Genomic DNA, 21,591 nt, shown 5'->3' on the forward strand with positions numbered 1-21,591 from the left:
TAACTCAGCTCCACCTAAACTTGGCATTTTGGTCTTACTATCTTTCCTGTGTCTTTGGAGGGAAGTGGTGGGAGTCTGTTAAGGAGAGCAATGGCTGTGGAATGTGGCAGTGGTGGCTGATAATGAAGTAATTACTGGCATGACTTACTGGCTGTTTTATGTGCCCCAATTTTTTTTTTCTGCCCTGAGTCACTGCTGGGAAGGGAAGGGAACAGATTAAGCTAAAGGGCTGAGTTACTGCTGGGATGGGAAATTGAGGGAGATGTGTTGCTGATTTACTGATGGGATGGGGATCAAAGGACCTGAGCTGTTGAGTTACCGCTGGGTGATGGAGCAGAGGGAGCTGAGGTGCTGAGTTACTGCTGGGAGGAGGAGCAGAGGGAGCTGAGGTGCTGAGTTACTGCTGGGAGGGGGAGTAGAGGACGCTGAGGTGCTGGGTTACTGCTGGGATGAGGAGCAGAGGCATTAAAGAGGTTGTAAACGCAAAAACTCTTTTTTTTTTTTCAACCTGAAAGAGAAACACATAATGAGCTAGTATGCATCGCATACTAGCTGATTATGAAATACTTACCTTAGAATGAGCCCCCGCCATGCCGCCCACTTACCTCTATGACGGGCGACATGTTCAGTCGCCCGTCTTCCGGGATCGCGGCATCCGGCCATCTGATTGGCCGGAGCCATGCTGACGTCGCGCAAGCATGCGGGAGCCGACGGTCACGGCACGGGGCTCTGAAGGAACGGCACCAGCGGCCATTCCTTCAGAGCGTATGCGCCAGTGATGTCACTGGCTGCATGTAAGGTAAATGTCTCCTAAACGGTGCATGTTTTGGAGATATTTACAGTACCTATAGGCAGTGGCGTCGGCAGGGGGGGGCTGACAGGGGCTATAGCCCCGAGTGGGCCCCCAAAAAGCCCCGAGTCTCGTGTGGATTATTTATTATTATTAGCCCCGAGTGTCACTGGTCCCTCCTCCTTCTCTTCCTTGAGCCTCTACTTCCTGGCCTGGCCCCGTCACACTGGTTGCTACTATAGCCTGCCGCTTGGCGTCTAGCAACCAGTGATGTCACTCGTCACGTGACAGCAGCAGGAGAGGCTCCCTGTGTTCAGAGCGGAGAAGGATTTCAAATTCCTCCTCCGCGCCTAGAATTAGCTCCGCCTCCACCCACCTCTCTCCTCTCTGGGCGGCGGCACAGACAGTGACAGGCTAGCCAGCCGGGTGTCCACTCCATAACGACTCCACCTGCCAGCACCTGCAAAAGGTAAGTTACTTACCAGTGTTACCACAGGACAGGAGTCTATTCAACCACAAGTGGAGGGGGGGGGGGGGGGCGGACTCCTGGTGCCGCTCCTCCATGACAGGAGTGATCGTGATTTCACTCCTGCAGCTGGGACACTTGTTGGAGGGAGGATTAGGCTTTCTCCTCCCTCCAGCCTGTAGGGGGAGATAGGAAGCTGGCAGACTTTCCCTCCTCTCTCTCCGTGTCATTTCATTTATCACGTGACTGCAGAGAGGAAGGAGAATTTGCCTTCATTCAAGAGAGATGTGAGTACAACTGGGGGGGGAGGGACATGGGTGGGGACGATGTGATGGGAGAATGTGATGGGGCACTGTGTTGGGGACACTGTGATGGGAGAATGTGATGGGGCACTGTGATGGGGACACTGTGATGGGGACAATGTGATGGGGACACTGTGAGGAGGACACTGTGAGGAGGACAATGTGATGGGACACTGTGATGGGGACATCTGATGTAAAAAGGGACTCTGATTGGGATACCTGCACCATCCCTGTGCTGAGTTCCCAGGTCTGCACACCTGCTGTGCCAATTATGAGGGGTTCCCACCATCCCTGTGCTGAGTTCCTGGGCATTGGGCAGGGGTGGGGGGGGGTATTGGGTGGAGCTTGGGCGGGACTTACTTTAAAATGTGGGAGGGGTTATCAAATTTACCTTCGGGCTGAAGCCCCTGGTCTTTTTTTCACCTAGCAACGCCCCTGCCTATAGGTAAGACTTATCATAGGCTTACCTATAGGTAAAAGTTGCAGAGGAGGGTTTACTTCCTCTTTAAGCTGTTGAGTTGCTGCTGGGAGGAGGAGCAGAGAGAGCTGAGGTGCTGAGTTACTGCTGGGAGGGGGGGGGCAGAGGACACTGAGGTGCTGAGTTACTGATGGGATGGGAAAGTAGATGGAGCTGAGCAGCTAAATTACTGCTGGTATGATAGGGCAGAAGGAGCAGAGCTGAGGAGTTACAGCTGGAATGTGAAAGCAGAGGGAGCTGAGCTGCTACAATACTGCTGGAAAGAAGAATCAGAGGAAACTTGAGCTGCAAAAAAAAGAACCCTGCTTAATGTAATACTAGAAGGAATCAACTGGCTTTCTTTTCTCTCCCAGCTGGCAGGATAGTTCTCGTTTTTAGTGGATAAAGGCATGCATAGGGTATATGCCCCAGTGCAGCTTGGAAGATTTCAGCCAGGGGCTGTGTTCTGATGGGCAGGCCATACAGAAAGGCCCTCCAGACAGTGAGATTGTAGTAAAGTGTTAGCTTGTTGTTTATACAGACATAGCCAAGCAAAGCCAACAGAATACTGGCATAAAAAAGGGGATTCACTCCAGAAATAAAGAGATTATTATCCCACGCTAAAAGACTCTGGTCCGGCCACATATGGAGTATGCTGTCCAGTTCTGGGCACCGGTCCTCAGGAAGGATGTGCTGGAACTGGAGAGAGTCCAGAGAAGGGCAACAAAAATAATTAGGGGAATGGAGGACATCAGCTATGAGGAAAGACTACAAGCACTGAACTTAAGGCCCGTACACACGTACCGATCGTCGGCATACAAACGTCGGCGGACGAAAGATCTGCCGATTGTACGCGTGTTAGTATGGTGCCTCCGACAGATGTCTGCGCACAATCCGCGGACAAAAGTCTTTCTTGCAAACATGAAAATTTTTGTCTGCGGACACCAGAACGGACGATTGTTCGCCTGTCAGTACAGAATTCGGCCGACAGACCGCAGATTTGCAAGACTGGGCATGCTCAGAAAATTAAAAACACAGGGAAAGTTAACCATTACATGACATCACTTCTGCAGTCAGCTGAAGTCTGCAGACAAAATTCTTGTGCTGTCCTTGTGCTGTCTTTGCACTTTTCAACAGACACCGACATCCCGGGGAGAAAAGAGGAACATTTGTATGCCGACGATCGGTACGTGTGTACGGGGCTTTATTCTCTCTGGAGAAGAGACGATTGAGGGGGGATATGATATCAATGTACAAATATTGTACTGGAGACTCTAGCATAAAGAACAAACTTTTCAGAGTAAGGGAATACAATAAGACACGTGGCCACTCACTAAAACTTGAGGAAAAACGGTTTAACCTTAAAATACGTAGGGGGTTCTTTACTCTCAGAGCAGTAAGGATGTGGAATTCTCTTCCACTAGCAGTCGTATCAGCAGGGAGCATCGATAGTTTCAAAAAACTATTAGATGGGCACCTTAAAGACCACAACATAAGGGGGTATACAATGTACGGTTAACAGCAAACACACACACATCATAGGTTGAACTGGATGGACTGATGTCTTTTTTCGACCTCACAAACTATGTAACTATGTAACATAGATGCAACCACCATTCTCATATATTTGGTACTACTAGGTGGTGATGTTCTTTCCAGTGAAACTACTGTATATGGCTATGATGTAATTTCCTGTCTCTGTGTTCCTGTTGTTTTCCAAAAAATCAGGAAAAGCTCAGTCATGTGTCCAGCAACATTCCAACTGGTAAGAGTCATATTTTCAGCAGGTTTTGAATGCCTATGATATGCTTTTTAGAAAGTATATCATATCTTCAGAGTCCTAGTGAAATGATAAGGGGGTACAAAATGATTATTTCACTAAAAGCTATAGGAACCTAGATTTCACCCAAGCTGGTGACTTACAAACCCTACCGAAAGGGCATGAATGCTTTCACACCATATATTACCCCATACACACCTCTTTTGCCATGAAGCTTTTTCCGGGCGTGGTTTTCTCTTGGCCTTGACCTTGATGGTCCTGATGAATCTGTAGATGTTGTCTGTGAATGTAAAATTATTTGCTCATGATTTTGAACATTCCAAACCATTTTACAGTACTAGGTTACGTACTAGGTGCTGCTAGCTGTAGTTGTGGCAAAAGATATAAAAGTGATTGTTTGCTAGTTAGAAGCATTAGGACACGCTAACCAATTTTAAACAAGGAATTGTTTTTTTTTTTTTACTAAATAAAACTAGAATGAGGTTGTATTATGTGACCGTGAGTTCTTTTAAACATTCCAATGTACAGGTATAAAAAATTGCTAGGCCCCATGCACACGGGGCGTTAGAAAAAACGTGCGTCAAAGTTAGTTCTGACGCCGGAAAAAGCAGCTGTAAAAACGTGCTTTCAGTAGCTTTTTCCATTGGCGTTATTGCACGTTTTGCCACGTTGCTTTTAGCAGTGTTTTTTTCCGCCTCCATTCAAAATCAATGGTTCCCTATGGGAGCCTATTGATTTGAATGGAAGTCGCACCGCAAGTCGGATCAGGATGATCCAACTTGCGGCGCGACTTGCTCTGTGAGAATCTTGAGGGGGAACTCCACGCCAAAATGGGAAAAAAAACGCTGTGGGGGTCCCCCCCAGGTTCCAAACCAGGCCCTTCGGGTCTGGTATGGAATTTGAGGGTAGCCCCACGCCGAAAAAACAGCGTGGGGTCCCCCCAAAATCCATACTAGACCCTTATCCGAGCATGCAGCCCGGCAGGCCAGGAAAGGGGAGGGGACGAGCGGGCTCTGCAACCATGTTGATGAGGACAAGGGCCTCATCCCCACAACCCTGGCCAGTGGTTGTGGGGGTCTGCGGGCAGGGGGCTCATCGGAATCTGGAAGCCCCCTTTAACAAGGGGGGGCCCCCAGATCCCGGACCCCCTCCCTATGTGAATGGGTATGGGGTACACTGTACCCCTACCCATTCCTCCCATAAACGGCAGTGTGTGTAAATAACGACAGGAGACATTTTGAAAAGTTTATTAAAAATACAAGCTGCAGAGACCGGAGACCAGCATAATCATCGGAGACATCGTCGGAGGAGGACCGGAGGCAGAAGAAGAAGAGAAGAGCCAAGAGCAAAAGAGCAGAAGAGCGGACAGCAAAAGAGCAGAAGATTGGACAGCAGAAGAGCGGAGAGGAGAAGATCAGAAGAGCAGAGTGGAGAAGACCGTATGAAGATTTTAGATAAACTTTTCAAAACGTCTCCTGTCGTTATTTACACACACTGCCTTTTATGGGGTGAATGGGTAGGGGTACAGTGTACCCCATACCCATTCACATAGGGAGGGGGTCCAGGATCTGGGGGGCCCCCCTTGTTAAAGGGGGCTTCCAGATTCCGATGAGCCCCCTGCCCGCAGACCCCCACAACCACCGGCCAGGGTTGTGGGGATGAGGCCCTTGTCCTCATCAACATGGGGGCAAGGTGCTTTGAGGTGGGGGGTGCAGAGCCCCCCTGCCCCAAAGCACCAACACCCCCCCATGTTGAGGGCATGTGGCCTGGTGTGGTCCAGGGGGGGTGGGGGCCGCTCGCTCGTCCCCTCCCCTTTCCTGGTCTGCCGGGCTGCATGCTCGGATAAGGGTCTGGTATGGATTTTGGGGGGACCCCGCGCCGTTTTTTCCAATTTTGGCGTGGAGTTCCCCCTCAAGATTCTCACAGCGCAAGTCGCATCATCCTGATCCGACTTGCGGTGCGACTTCCATTCAAATCAATAGGCTCCCATAGGGAACCATTGATTTTGAATGGAAGAAAAAAAAACGCATAACGTGGCTTAACGCACGTTAAGCAACGTGATAGCAACGTTATTCAGCCTTTAGCAGCGTCAGACGTTTTTACAGCTGTAACGCTGGTCCTCAGAACGCGCAGGTCGTGGGTTCTTGTTGCAGCTTAAAAACGCCTAGGCCACTTACAGCTCAAAAACGTCTTTGTGTGCATGAGGCCATAGAATAACATGGAGGTGTGTTTTTAGGCTGCAAAAATAAAACGCCTGACGCTACTTACAGCGGCGTTAAAAACGCCCCGTGTGCATGGGGCCTTTTAGTACAACAAGTAGTGATTGTAACCTAGTTACCCATTCAGTGCTTAGCAGCAAGAACCTGCTATTACCTCCGTTAGCCTGACAATTCTCCTCTATGCCCCCTCGTGATCCTGGTTTTATCCTTGTTACCAAGGGTTTAATCTGCTTGAGCCCCAGCCCACCTTCACTGTTCCTTGACTTTATGATACAGGCTCTGCCAACAACCTCCCCTGCACATACTGCCCACCATTATACCTTTCACACCCTACAAACATTTTCTGGTGGTGAATCAATTATTGTCATTTAAAACACATGCACCAGGAAGTTTCCCCTGCAGTGAATGTTTGCCAAAAGTCAGATACACTGCTTTAGGCCTCATGCACACAGGTGTACTGATCTGTATACTCGAATGACAGGCTTCCGGCTGTAGAGACCTGCATGAATCTTCTTGAGCATCCTGGAGGGTACATCTGTACAAGTCCCATGCATTGATCAGAACACAGTCTGATTGGTACGACCATGTGAATGAGGCCTATGAAAAATGCCCCCAGGAGTGTTGACTGTGGCACTCTTCCTGGTGAAGGTAACAGAACCAGGAGCTATGCAGGGTGAAGCGTTAGGTTTTCTTAAGTGCCCTCCTCTCCAGCAACACGTACTTCCTCCAACACTTCAATCATCTGCCACAAACAACATTGCCTAGTGATTGGCCCAGTGGGGACACATGGAGCTTGGAGGAGGGGGTCTCCAAGCCTGTGTAAGCAACTAGGAATTTACACAAGTATAAACGTGTAGTGTAGGGACATGCCCCATTGCAGTTCCCATGCTGCCCACTAGGTGTCACTGAAGGAGGCAGTGAGACTGGATCTGGGCTTCTTAGGGGTTGAGGAAGCTAATACTTTGCCCCTGCCAGAGGAGGAACACCCTATATAATGTTTAGGCAGAATGCTCCCTGGGGGTTCTGGTAACTCAGAAGAAGGATTTGGATTTTCAGAAGTAACTGATAAGTGATTTACCATGTAAGCAGAAGGCCAAGAAAGTGTACTTCCCACATAGGGGGAAGCAAGGATCAGCCAGTCAGGATGTCACACATGAAGGACTTTTGTTTTGAGACTACTCTCATCGCTGACAGGACTCAGGAATGGTCCTCCAGAGTGATAAAGTGTCACAACACTCTCTACTCTTTTTAACCACTTTAGCCCCAGAGGATTTGGCTGCTCAATGGCCAGGCCCTATTTTGCGATTCGGCACTGCGTGAATTTAGCGGACAGTTGCGCGGACATGCGACGCTGTACCCAAATGAAATCGACGTTCTTTTTTCCCCCACAAACAGAGCTTTCTTTTGGTGGTCTTTTGGTGGTGTGATTTTAATTTTTTGCGCTATAAACAAAAAAAGAGCGACAATTTTGAAAAAAATAACAATATTTTGCACACTTTTTTTATGAAATTCTCAAAAAAAAAAAAAATGTAAAAATCTAAATTTTTTAACATTTTAGGCCAATTTGTTTTCTGCTACATATTTTTGGTAAAAACAAAATTTGCAATAAGCGTATTTTGATTGGTTTGCACAAAAGTTATTGCGTTTAATAACTATGGGAAAGATTTATGTCATTTTTATTGTTTTTCTTTTTTTTTTAACTAATAATGGCGGCGATCTGTGATTTTTCTTGCGGGACTGCGACATTGTGGCGGACAGATCGGACCCCTAACTGACATTTTTTACACTTTTGGGGGTACCAGTGACATTACTACAGTAATCAGTGCTATAAATATGCATTGTTACTGTAAAAATGACACTGGCAGGGAAGGGGTTAACTTTACTGGTGATCAAGGGGTTAAGTGTGTCCCTAGGGGCATGATTCTAACTGTCAGGGGGCATGGCTAGTGAAGTAACCACAGAGACATGCGGTCCTATATAGCAGGATCGTATAGCCTCTGTCATTACTTCAGGGAGAATGACAGACGGCTGTGTTTACATCAGCCGTCTGTCTTTCTCCCTCTGCTGCGGGAGATTGCAAGTGGCCGGCTGACGTCGGAGCCGCTGTTCACACGCGCTGGCTTCCCAGGGAATGGGCGGGGATGGGAGAGCGCCGCCGGCGGGGCGCGCTCGCCCCCTACATTCTTGTGGGCGAGGGACATAGGGCTACGTCGCTTTGCATGTAAGCGGCAGAGTGCCGCAGTAAATGTACGGTGGGCGGGGCGGAAGTGGTTTAACAGCTTTGAATCTATCAAGAATGAGTTGCCTTTATCTGAAAGGCCAAATGAACTGATTGTATGTATTGTTCTGTTTTACTTAGTAAAGCAAAGACCAAAGGCATCTATGGCATGGACATTCCTTTATTGCTGACCGCATTAATAGCGACATCTTCTGGAAGCTGACTTGTGCATGATGGGTTGCAATGGGGTCCAATATCTGCAACATTTATGAGATATGGATTGTACAGCTATAGAGATACTGGATAGGCCAAGCTGGGTGCCAGGTTTCCTCTGACAGGCAATATATGCTATCAACACAGCCAGCCTTATGCTAGAGCAGGGGTCTCCAAACCTTCTAAACAAAGGGCAGGTTTACTGTCCTTCAGACTTTAGGGGGGGGGGGGCAGAGTTGCCAGTGGAAACTGAAAATGCCCAAGCGTCAGTGGGAGTAAAAAAAATGACATAGTGCCTGTAGTCAGTAGAAGGAGGGATAGTGCCCATCATTGGTATTGGTGGGAGGAATAGTGCCTAATTGTTTAAATTAGTGGGAGAAATTATGCCCCATTGCTAGTGTCAGTAAGAAGAAAAATGTCACATCAATGGTGTCAGTGGAAGGAAAAATGCCCCATTGTTGGTGTCAGTGAGAAGAATGGTTCTCCACCTTTGGTGTCAGTGGGAGGAATATTTCCCCGTGGGCCAGAAAAAGGCAAGCAAATGACCGCATTCGACCCACGGACCACAGTTTGGAGACCACTATGCTATGGAATCCCAGCAGGCTGGATACTAGCAGGAAGGTCAGGAAGCTTATTGGATAACTAGTGATGGTGCTCCCCCACCTCTTAGCCTTAGGACATGAGAGAGGCTCAAGGGGGGCATGCAGCCAAGCATTACATCACAAATGTAAAATAGTTACATGTCAATGTTGCCAATACCACTTTCTGGTCTATGCAAGGTCTCTATGTGTCCTTCATTCTTTTGGCGTGGCCTATGATCAGGATGGACTTTCCAGTTTTATCTTTTTCTCACTGTCCCTAAATTTTTGTGAGACCTTTGTGCTTAACTGAGAAAACATAACTAGCAGATCAGTAAACCCTGGTTGTTTTACTGACACTTGCTGAACTGCTGCTAACAAATTGCAAAGAGAGGGACCAAAGTCTTCATCCCAGAACATAAGCCTGGTAATATTATGACACATTGCAATACAGAACAAGAAATGTACATTACATTGTTAGAAAGTATTTTTTTACATGTGCTGTAAGGCCACAACATGGGTTTCAACCTGACTTTTTGGTTCACTCTTAACATGTATTATAGGATTCACTCACCCGCACCCTGGACCTGAGAGTTCTCCAGTGGGAAGAAGATATGCTGCTACGTACTGCTTTCCGTACCTAGGTAGAATGGAGCTTTATTTTACATCAGAGCAGCAATGTGCTAACATTTTTGTACAATTTTATCAACCAAAGAAGGCAGAGCTGAGAATGAACTCAAAACCCGCAACAATGCTGTACATATTGTTGGTTATTACTGCTGATGGACTTGGCTCAGCTGGTAATGTCTACAGGTTAAATAGAATGTGTCATGATGCAAGATGTCTATGTGAAATAAAGCACTAGTGAAATGCAGAAATCTCCACCTAGATACATCCGCCAGGTCACAGGATGTCTCTAAAACACACTAGCTTAAATAAATTAAATTGGGCGGTTATTGCATCATTGGAATGCCATTTATTCTTAATATACATCTACCTGTAGTCAGGTGCAGTCTAACTTCTCCACTGCAGGTGGAGGAGGAAGTTAAGAGGAACCTAGTTCCTTTATGGACTCCGGAGAGGAGGCATCTGATTGGGTGCTAGCACCCCATGCCTTTTTTGGTCATGAAGAGTCTATTCAAGACCCTACCTCCTGGGTTTGGCGCATATTTCACGTGTGGTTTGAGTAGAGACATGTCATCCATATCTCAGGGACAATGCTTAGTGTCAGGGAAAGGTTCCAGGCGAGTAGGTAAAGTGCAGGGACACACCATCCTTCCTGGAAGCCTCCCCACTTGTGTTCGGACCTGCCAGGGGCTCTGCGCAGGTCACTCAAGTTTCTCCACACCAGACCAATCAATCCATGTGTTTATTGAGCTGGCTTTGTACACAGGGGCACAGTCATGCTGGAACAAAAAAGACTACACTTTTGAAGGATTAAAGCTCAAAACTGTCTAAAGTGACTTTGTATGCTGTAGCAATAACAGTACCCTTCACTGGAAACACCTGAACTCTATCATTTAAAGGGGTGTCCAGATCATTTTGGCCATATAGTAGATATTCTCTCACTGCAGGTTTGCTATAAAATGCTAGTAACTCCCTGAAATCCTATGTATGATAATAAGATATCACTTACCTTTTGGTCCAGCAGTACAGTTGATATCAAAATAAATAAACCCTAGATCAAAAATAATACATGTCAGCATTCCTTATTGTGTGTTTAAATAAAAAAATAAATAAAAAAAGTCAAATATATAGCAGTTTGTATACAGTATATTGAATTTATTATGTTCAGGTCTTTAACCACTTAAGCCCCGGAGGATTTGGCTGCTAAAAGACCAGGGGTTATTTTGTGATTCGGCACTGCGTGAATTTAACGGACAATTGCGCGGTCGTGCAACGCTGTACCTAAACGAATTTGACGTCCTTTTTTTCCCACAAACAGAGCTTTCTTTTGGTGGTATTTGATCACCTGTGCGATTTTTTGATCATGCGCTATAAACAAAAAAAGAGCGTCAATTTTGCAAAAATAACAATATTTTTCACATTTTTTATATGAAATTCCCCCCAAAAAAAATGTAAAAATCAAAATTTTTTAACATTTTCGGCCAATTTGTTTTATGCTACATATGTTTGGTAAAAAAAATCGCAAAAAGCGTATTTTGATTAGTTTTATCGCGTTTACTAACAAAGGGAAAGATTTTTGTAATTTTTGCTGTTTTTTTTTTTAACGCATAATGGGGGCGATCTGCGATTTTTTTTTGCGGTACTGCGACATTGCGGCGGACAGATCGGACCCTTGACTGACATTTTTGACACTTTTGGGGTTACCAGTGACATTTCTACAGTAATCAGTGCTATACATATGCACTGTTACTGTAAAAATACACTGGCAGTGAAGGGGTTAACTTTATTTGAGAGGGAGGGGCTGTGTGTGTCCCTAGGGACGTGATTCTAACTGTGATTGGCTGTGGCTTGAGCTGTAGAAACAGTGATCAACGGTCCTACATAGTAGAACCGTGTGATCACAGTTTCTACACAGGGGAGAATGACAGGCGGCTTGTTTACACTAGCTAGACTTTCTCCCTCTCCCCCGACAATCGCTCAGTAACCGGCGGACATCGGGTACGCCGGTCACACGCGCGGGGGGTCCGTGACCACGCGGGAGCAGGAGTTGGGATAGCAGTTCTTTTGAACTTTCCAGATCCTTTTAGAAATGTTCAGTGTTAAACAGCTATGGAGATACACTCCTGGGATTATAGCTCCTATATGTTCCGAAAGAGGGGGTTACAGCAGCACTGTCTTCTATTCTAAACATTGTCTAATAATTCTGAACATGGTTGCCCAGTGTCTTCTCACACAATTTTTGGCATAATTCCTGATTTAAATATTTCAGGAATCTCCATCTTGCGGGGTTGGTTGCAGGAGAAGAGCCTCCCCTCAGGTGACTGCGGTCAGACTTTGGGGACTTGGCATTTTTGGTGTTTTGACATCATCCCTATGTTCCAGAATCCCTTTATCTTAACTGTTTCCTATCCGCGTCATTGTAAAATGACAGATGGGCGGGAATCCTAATGTTCTGGGAGGGCATCATATGACGTCCTCCCCTGAACAGGTTGCGTTCTGGCATGATCTGCTACCCGCTGCGTTCACAGGACACAGCGGATGACTGATAACTTTACCAGCCCGCTGTCAGTGTCATGTGATCGCTGTGACCAATTACAGCAGATCACATGACAGTTTTAACCACTTTAGCCCCAGAGGGATTTGCCCCCTTAATGACCAGGCCCTATTTTGCATTTCGGCACTGCGTTATTTTAAGGGACAATTGCGCGGTTGTGCGACGCTGTACCCAAACCAAATTCATGCCCTTTTTTCCCCACAAATAGAGCTTTCTTTTGGTGGTATTTGATCACCTGTGCGATTTTTATTTTTTGAGCTATAAACAAAAAAATAGCGACAATTCTGAAAAAAAAAAACAATATGTTTGACATTCCGCTATATGACATTTAAGATAAATTTAAAAATCTAAATTTTTTAACATTTTTGGCCAATTTGTTTTCTACTACATATTTTTGGTAAAAAAAAAAAAATCGCAATAAGTGTATTTTGATTGGTCTGTGCAAAAGTTATTGCGTCTACTAGCTACAGGAAAGATTTATGTCATTTTTATTGTTTTTTTTTTCTTTTTTACTAGTAATGGCGGCGATCTGGGATTTTTAGCGGGACTGCGACATTGCGGTGGACAGATCGGACCCCTAACTGACATTTTTGACACTTTTGGGGGTACCAGTGTCATTACTACAGTAATCAGTGCTAAAAATATGCACGGTTACTGTAATAATGCCATTGGCAGGAAAGGGGTTAATACTGTTGGTGATCAAGAGGTTAAATGTAAGCCTAGGGGAGTGATTCTAACTGTGGGGGGGTTGGGCTTGTGAGATGATAATAGAGACATGTGATCCTATATAGCAGGATCACATAGTCCCTGTGATCATCCGAGGGAGAAGGACGGACGGCTGTGTTTACATCAGCAAACCGTTATTCTCTGTCAGCGGGGAGAGATCGCCGGTGTCAGGCAGCATTCGGAGCGTCCTGACACACGCACTGGCTTCCCGGCTGACGAGCGGGGGCGGGAGCGTGCCGCCGGTGGCGCACGCTTGCCCCCTAGCTTCCCCGTTGCCTGTGATTTGCCTGTGGGAGCCAGCCTGCCGCAGTATATCTGTGGCGGCTGGTCGGAAAGAGATTAAACAATGAATGGCTTCCTTTTATGCTATTCATTGTATACGATTGTGTTGCTAGCTGTGATTGGTCACAGTAATCACATATTACACACAGGGCCAATCACAGCCGATTTGTACCATGTGATTAGCTGTGACCAATCACAGTTAAACTCAACAATAGACAGTGTCTACACATTTTCATTTAGTAAAAATAATTGTTTACTAGTTTAATAGTAAAATGTTTAATAGTAAAAATGTATTGTTAATTTACTGCTATAATGAAGTATAGTATGTAAAAAAAAAAACCTGATCAACTCCCCAGATTAGTACAGTGTTACTATGGTAACACTATATTGCGCTGGTCACAGTATATAAAATATTAAAAATGTTTTTTTTTTTTTTTTTTAACATACTGTCACCAGTCAGTATCCCTAGTCACTGCCACACCAGTTATATATTGGCACTGTACTGCACTGGTGACAGTACGTAAAATAAATAAATGTGATAAACCTTTTTTTTTTTAATTTCTTCATTTTCTAAAAAATTGTGACAAAAATATTACAACTTTAAAAAACTCACTATGCCTCTTAGTAAATACCTCACACTGTCTACTTTCCAAAAGGAGGACATTTGGTGGTATTTGTACTGCTCTGGTGTTTTCGGGCCTCATGAAATGATATAGGCCGACAGTACATCCGGATTGATCAATTTTTCAGATATATACCATAGTTTGTGGACTCTATAACTTTGCTACAGACTAAATAATATACACTGATTTGGGTTATTTTCAACAAAGAAATGTAGCAAAATACAATTTAGTCTAAATTTATGAAGAAAGATTATATGTTTGTAAAATTTTAACAGAAATTTGGAAAACATTTTTGGCGTTTTTTTTTGTTTATTTAGCAAAAAATAAAAAAACCCATTGGTTATTAAATGTCACAAAAGGAAAGCTCTACTTGTGTGAAAAAAATGATAAAAGTTTCATGTAGGTACAGTGTTGCATGACCGCACAATTGTCATTCAAAGTGCGACTGCAATCTGAAAATTGGCCTGGGCAAGAAGGAAATAAAAGTGTCAAGTATTGAAGTGGTTAATTGACATGACTATACTCTTTACCACTATTTGTAATAATTAACCATGATTTAACCGCTGCTTGTGCGATTCCAATGCTTGCTTGAAATATTTAATTTTCATAACAATAAACATATAAAAAAAAAGTATTAAATAAGTATAAAATATGACCACTAGGTGGCGCAGACAATTATGGGAATCACTATATTTAGCAAACTACAGTTAGAATACGTCATTGATGGGCTCCTTGATGTCTGATTTTTCCAACGTCTTTTTTTTTTTTTATAAATAGACCCAGTGCTGTCTTTTAGCTACGTGTACAAAACAGTATGAAACAACAGAGCACTAGAGCTGTTTATAGTTCACTTTACTGTATATAGATATTTTATTTGCTATTGCTTTACACACACTGAGGGGTTGAAAGACTGCAATTGTTATATGTCGCATGCCAGTGATTATCAAGCCTTATAAATTTTATATCCTTATAAAAGGTATGTAAAAACTAAATAAGGGGTGAAGATAAATCTTTATTAAACAAGTTACACAGTTTTACCCTTAACAGCAACAACTACTGCACAAAAGACCTGGGCCGTTAAGCAGAGTTCCTTGAGCTCATGCCCAGGTCTAGAAACTAGTGATCGACCGATATTGTTTTTTTATTGCCGATACCGATACTGATATTTTGGTCATCGCATATCGGTATCGGCCGATATTTTTCTTTTTTTGACAGGTACTCTTGTGGAGGGATCTGGGGGTCTAAAAGACCCCAAACCCCTCCTCTGCACTTAAAAGCATTCAAAACGACAAGTTTGGCTGTTTTGAATGCTGTAATTTTTTTGAATTTGGCGCAGAGTACCCAGAAGTGATGTCATGACATCAGTTCTGGGTTTTTACATGGAGACCTGATCAGAGCCAAATGTGGCTTTGATCGGGTCTTCTCTTCGGCGGCCGTGCAGGCTGGTTGCCGGGTCTCCCGGTGGGGCGGGAGACCCGGGCAGGCTGCGAAAGGCGGCAGGGGGGATGTCCCCTCCCCCTCCTTGTAATGACAGCCGAGCGGCTTCTCAGCAGCATCGGTTGTCATTACAAGACAGCCGACCGTTGGCTATGGGTGCCGGTACCGGGGTGATGCCTCTAGCTGCAGGCATCACTCCGGTACAGCACTTTCCTGAAATATCGGCAATATCGGTAACCTCCGGGGCCGATTCCGATATATCAGGGAAAGTGCAGATCGACTTTGCCAATAATCGGTCGATCCCTACTATAAACACCCCTGTTTGTTACATTACTGAATCATTAGTACAAATATCTTCTCTTCTGATAAATTCCTAATAACTTTCTGTAATTGTCTTAAAAGCTCTTTTATAAAAGCCAATGATTGATTTAACTTTACAAGCCTTTTATTGTGCTGTAAAGCTACATGTATTCTGGTTTATAAATTATCCTGCAAATGTTTTCTAATAAACTAATCATTAAACATATTGGAAGTGTATACTATACTTACCTGAAAAGAGTTGAGTGCTGCAAATATACCATGGATCACCACATTTGTAGGATCAGATACAAGTCCGAGCCCCAATCCCCAGGTGGTTCCTAGAAGAGGAGTGAGGACTGCCATAGTTTTAGCAATTACAATCACCGTTTTCCTGTCCTCTTTCCCAGGTTTTTCTCCAACAGTAGGCCTCATCAACTTGAAGATGACCACTATCAAGATCAACATATTGATAAACACAATAGATAAAGCGGGCACCACAAAGGCAAGGAATGATCCGGAGCCTTCTCCATAGTCAAGCCAGCAAAATTCCTTGCTTATAAATTTATTTCTGGGTTCAGTTGAAGCCACAGTGACAATGGTTATCAGAAGAGGACATCCGTAACCCAGAAGGAAAGCTATAATCATCATGGTCTTCCTACTCATATCATGCAAGATGTAGACCATGCGATAAAAGAGGATAAGTCCTGTGGTCAGCATCCAGAAAAACAAAGACAAGTAGAAGAAGAAGCTAAAGAAGGCAACAGTTTTGCAGGCAGCTAAATTTTTATCCTCATCGTTTTGTAGTGCTGCGCCAATGATAAACCAGATATCGGCTACCAGAAGCGTAACGGCAATATTTACCAGGCAGACGTGACGTATGTAGGCGGTCTTGTTTTTGATTACTGAGGCCCACACTAAGGCCTCGATGAGCAGAGTAATCACCAAGCAGGCGAGAGATATTCCGACTCCGGCGTAACTAATGATGTCCAACCATTTATTTTTTACTGGTACCATCAGGATTGAGAAGGAAGTCAAGTGGTCACATGAGCATAATATCAGACCATTTTCCTCTTTGGTGCTACAGCCGCTGCTATTCCAAACATCCTGAACCAAGTCATACCAGACACATTCTGGCTTTACCAAAGACATATTACTCTTAGAAAAGGACATTGTTATTTCAAATGTGCTGCTATTGATGTCTGTAATGGAGTTCTTACCAATGACTGTCGACATAACCAGCCCATTGACAACCTTTTTTGTGTCCTTTGGCTTTGTCAAAATGTCCTTTATTGTACCATAAGCGACAGTGATCACCCTGCTAGAGTTGTCCGGCCATTTGCTCTTATCGATAAACACGTTGCCTGTTAAATTTAACAAGGAGAAACCCCCCTTGTAGTCAGTGGCTTTGTCTATGCTTTGTCCAAAAAGCTGAATGTTATTGTTTTTGGATTTATTTTGCAAGCTGATACTGCCATTGAAGTTTAGATTTTTTGCAAAAGTCTCTACATCATTTAGAAGGGTCACACTTTGATTAGTCACCCTATCCCAAGCGCTGGGCTTTTCCACCATAATATCAACTGTTGTGATAAAGTCCTGGGAAAAAAAAAAGTCTGGTATTAATACTATTGTTATAGCAAAACTCTAGGTAAACACCTATAAATGCACTTAATACATAATGTATGGCCACTATTTGACCCGCCTTTTTAATTCTGTTCATCTTCATGAGCAGGACCCTCCTAACCCTCTTGTACTGAATTGTATTATAACTGTACTGTTTCTCTTACATTGTAAAGTGCTGTGCAAGCTGTTGGTGCTATACAAATCCTCTATAATAATAATAATAATAATTATTATTATTTTCTTGTGATTTACACACCTCTGCCACATTATAAAACTGAAAGGATCACACTACTTCTTCCTGGTTCAGCTTTACAGCTTTCTGGATCACTTACCTCCTAGTTGGATGCTCATTTACTGCCCAATGAGCAGGCTGAAAGTGGAGAGCTGACACTGGAAACGGTATTGCTGAACTAAGAAATGTGTATTTTGCCTGCCTTCAGAGTTGCAAATTTCTAAATCACAGGACTGGCTGAACATATTTACAAACCTTTTGGAAGTTAAAACAGCAAAAATGCACTTTTGAACTATATTTAGCAGTTTATACAGTATTAGATACTTGTAAATATCTCCACTAAAGTGCATCTATAACTCAATTTTTAGTCTTGGCTATAATAGGAAGAAAGGTTTTATTGCTATCCAGCAAAAACATAAATAAAAAAGACAGAGTGCACCGGCTCCTAGTGCAACACTGTTTATTGTTTAAAATTAAAAGATAACAAAGTAACACTAAACACTCACATTGTGTTCAGAGAACAAGTGTGTCTATGTGAAACTGTAGTGGCTCTCCCATGTGTAGGGCTCAAGGCTGGATCCAGGGTAGGCTGACAGCCAAAGTTCTCAGTGTAAGCCACCCGCACACAGCGAGGATCCTCCAATCACCAGGATACACATCCAAGTGATCCTCAAGCAGTGCCAGCTGATATCTGACGCTAAGGTTGCTATGACAACGCGTTTCAGAGGGCATAGCCTCCTTCTTCAGGTCTGCCCAATGTTCTCAAGGAGGCCCTTAATTAGTGTCATTCATATGGTTTTTAGCCCATTCCATGTCAGACAATAGGCTTCTCCAAGGAACATATCGCTTCTAATTAATTATCAAGGCAACTCAGTGTGCAATCGTGGCATGCATTCAAGTATCATTAACATTAACCCCTTCTATGTTATGTGCTACAAACGGTCACTTTGCTATCAAACCAAACCTTTAAAACTGACTGTATTGTAACAGAACATACATTTAAAACATTTAAATAAAAGACTCACTTTTTGCAAGCATCTATATTTAGAAGCATCTATTAAATTCCCTCTAACAGAGGGGGGTGCATATTATGTATGAAGGAAAACAAAAGCTTATAACTATCCAACAGCATGCTTCTATCATAAAAAATCTACGCAATAGTATAATGGATATATGTAAATTCATGAAAATAATTGCTATGTTGTGGTGAAAAACACATAAATACATTTGAACTCACAGTAGGATCGCAATAGACTGGAAGGCTACCGACCCAATGTGTTTACCTATATGACACTGAGTTGGGTCATTACAACCACTACAGTGTCATTGAATAACAATATGTTATAATTACAATATTAGTAAATCTTATATGATTTCTATGTTTCTGATACCCCCTGCACATCCAGCTCATGTGGTATACTACCCAACTTAAACCAAGTGCATATGCATTGGAAATAGCTCAATATAGTCACACAATAAATGTCTCTAAGCATGGGGACACTGGTTGGCAACATGTGCATGTGTAAGAGGTGCAAAAGAGCACGCGTAAGGAGACACAGCCTCCCCACGCATGCGGCCCCCCACACAAGCCCACATGAACCTGCAACACCCACAGTGAACTTGCCCACTATGGTGTAGCGTGCCAAATGTCACCCTACTGGAAAATAAAAATAAAAAAAGAAAGAAAGGGAAAACAAGAAAACTGGTACACAAAGAAATTTAAATTATGGTACTATATTCTAAGTCTTCATTGAGCCCCCCAGGGCTCATGAGATTAAGAATAAGGATCCAGAAAGTTTCTCTGTGACATTATCTAGAGCATCCGTTACAAAATGGCGGCCAGCGGTCCATTGGCGGACCGCATTATGCTTTCGCCCAGAATGCGAGGCCGCTACCTGTATTCAGTCATTGGTTTGCTGGGACCGCGGGTGTCCCAGCAACCAGTGACGTGCTGTGTGTGCGCCACACCCCCTCCTTACTTCAGCTCCCAGCCGGTGTCCTGTCGGGCCACGAGTAGGGGCACGCCCCGCCCCCTGCTTCTGACTGCGGCTCCCATTCAGCCAGGCAGCGAGTTGGGGCGTGACATTATGTGTGCGCCCCGCACCCCTGCTCGCGGCTTCTGGCTCGGCTCCTGGCTCCAGGTATGTGGAGCACATTTTTAAGGGGAGACTGATGGGCATATTTTGTTGTGCTCATTAGAGTGCCCCATAAAAAAAAAAAAAAAAAGTGCCCATCAGAGTGCCCCTAACATAAAATGCGCCCATCTGCGTGCCCCTTATTTTATGCTAAGGGACACACTGATGGGCATATTTTATGTTAAAGGACACTCTGATGGACATATTTATGCTATGGGGCACACAGATGAGCATATTTTATGTTAAGGGGCACTCTAATGGGCATATTTTATGTTAAAGCGGAGTTTCCGGCCACAAAAACAAAAATTCAATGAACATACCCCCGGGACAGTCAGGGCTAGTACATTCCACAATGGCTAGCCTCTGATCTGTCCCGGTTCGCACTTACCTTTTAGAAGAAATACTCACTTTTAAAATTTCTTCTCCAGCGCTGCCATCTCAGGTGTGGGCAGCTTGAAGCAAGCGCGATCCTCTTCTGCGTCCTCTTCCGTCCTCTTCGGTCCCACGATGCACTGCGCCGGCCCCGCCGTCACTTCCGGGTCTGCAGCGTCATCCCTGCAAAGCTTCTGGGCATGTACCAGAAGCTGTTTAGCAAGGTATGACGCGCCTGCACCGGAACTGACTTCGGGGCCGGTGCAGGCGCATTGATTCCTGGGAGCTATGACGTTCAGCTCCCAGGAATCATTGCAAAGCGAAAGTGACGGCGCGGGCCGCGGCCGCAGTGGGAGGAAGTGGAAGAAAGGTGAGTATATTTTTCTGCAATTACAAGGTAAGTAAAAAAAAAAAAAATTTTTAACTACCCATTTCTTTTTCAGGTGAGCAAGCGGGTGGCCCAAAATCGACTGTCAATTTTGTGGCCGGAACTCCGCTTTAAGAGCAATGCTGATTTACACGTTTTGTTTTGCCCATCAGTGTGCCCCCTAACATAAAATGTGCCCATCAGAGTGCCCCATAACATAAAATGTGCGCATCAGCGTGCCCCTCATTTTATGTTAAGGGACACGCTTATGGGCAAATTTGATGCTAAGGGTCACGCTAATGGGCATATTTTATGTTAAGGGTCACGCTGGTGGACACATTTTGTTCTGCCCATCAGAGTGCCCCTAACATAAAATGTGCCCATCAGCTTGCCCCTTATTTTATTTTAAGGGTCACGCTGATGGGCATATTTTATGTTAAGGTGCACTCTAATGGGCATATTTTATGTTAAGGGTCATGCTGATGGGCACATTTTATATTAAGGGGAAATCTAATGGACATATTTTATGTTAAGAGCAACGCTGATGGACACGTTTTGTTTTGCCCATCATCAGCGTGCCCCTTAACATAAAATGTGCCCATCAGAGTGCCCCCTAACATAAATTGTGCCCATCAGAGTGCCCCCTAACATAAAAGATGCCCATCAGAGTGCCCCCTAACATAAAATGTGCCCATCAGAGTGCCCCCTAACATAAAATGTGTCCATCTGAGTGCCCCCTAACATAAAATGTGCCCATCAGCGTGCCCCTTATTTTATGTTAAGGGTCACGCTGATGGGCAAATTTTATGCTAAAGGTCACGCTGATGGGCACATTTTATATTAAGGGGCACTCTAATGGGCATATTTTATGTTAAGGGGCGCTCTGATAGGCATATTTTATGTTAGGGGCACCCTAATGGGCACATTTTATGTTAAGAGCAACGCTGATGGACACGTTTTGTTTTGCCCATCTTTCTGAGTCATAGCACAGACTTCAGATTCGGACCTCGGCCCAAAGAAAATTTTAGCGACCGGACCTCCTTGAATTTTAATTCATTACCCCTGATCTAGAGTATCTTTCACCCTCTGGCAACTGCATAGAGATAGTTTCAACTCCAAATAATTTGAAGCCACTTGAGCTTTCATTATGATACGCACTAACGTGGCACGGTACACTATGATTCGGACTACCTGCCTCTATGAGCCTCCTATGTTCATTGAACCGCTTACGTATGGTACGGATGGTGTGACCCACATAATAAAGACCACATTGACACCTCAATCCGTAGACAA

At 44.3% G+C, this 21,591-nt stretch overlaps 1 protein-coding gene across 1 annotated transcript in view; it reads right to left on the minus strand.

Moving 5' to 3' along the window:
• LOC309550104 (adhesion G protein-coupled receptor F5-like) overlaps positions 1 to 21,591 on the minus strand; it is a gene marked incomplete at its 3' end in the record, with an annotated part of 113,698 nt that overhangs the window by 620 nt on the left and 91,487 nt on the right. Inside the window, exons 13-16 of the mRNA XM_082250561.1 lie at positions 15,822 to 17,165; positions 10,660 to 10,701; positions 9,598 to 9,663; positions 3,994 to 4,075 (exon numbers count right to left, since the gene is read on the minus strand). Of these exons, the coding sequence (XP_082106687.1) occupies positions 3,994 to 4,075; positions 9,598 to 9,663; positions 10,660 to 10,701; positions 15,822 to 17,165 (1,534 nt within the window). The remainder of the gene's footprint in view (positions 1 to 3,993; positions 4,076 to 9,597; positions 9,664 to 10,659; positions 10,702 to 15,821; positions 17,166 to 21,591) is intronic.

Source organism: Pelophylax lessonae, assembly GCF_965119305.1.
Source record: "Pelophylax lessonae genome assembly, chromosome: 3".
NCBI lineage: Eukaryota > Metazoa > Chordata > Amphibia > Anura > Ranidae > Pelophylax > Pelophylax lessonae.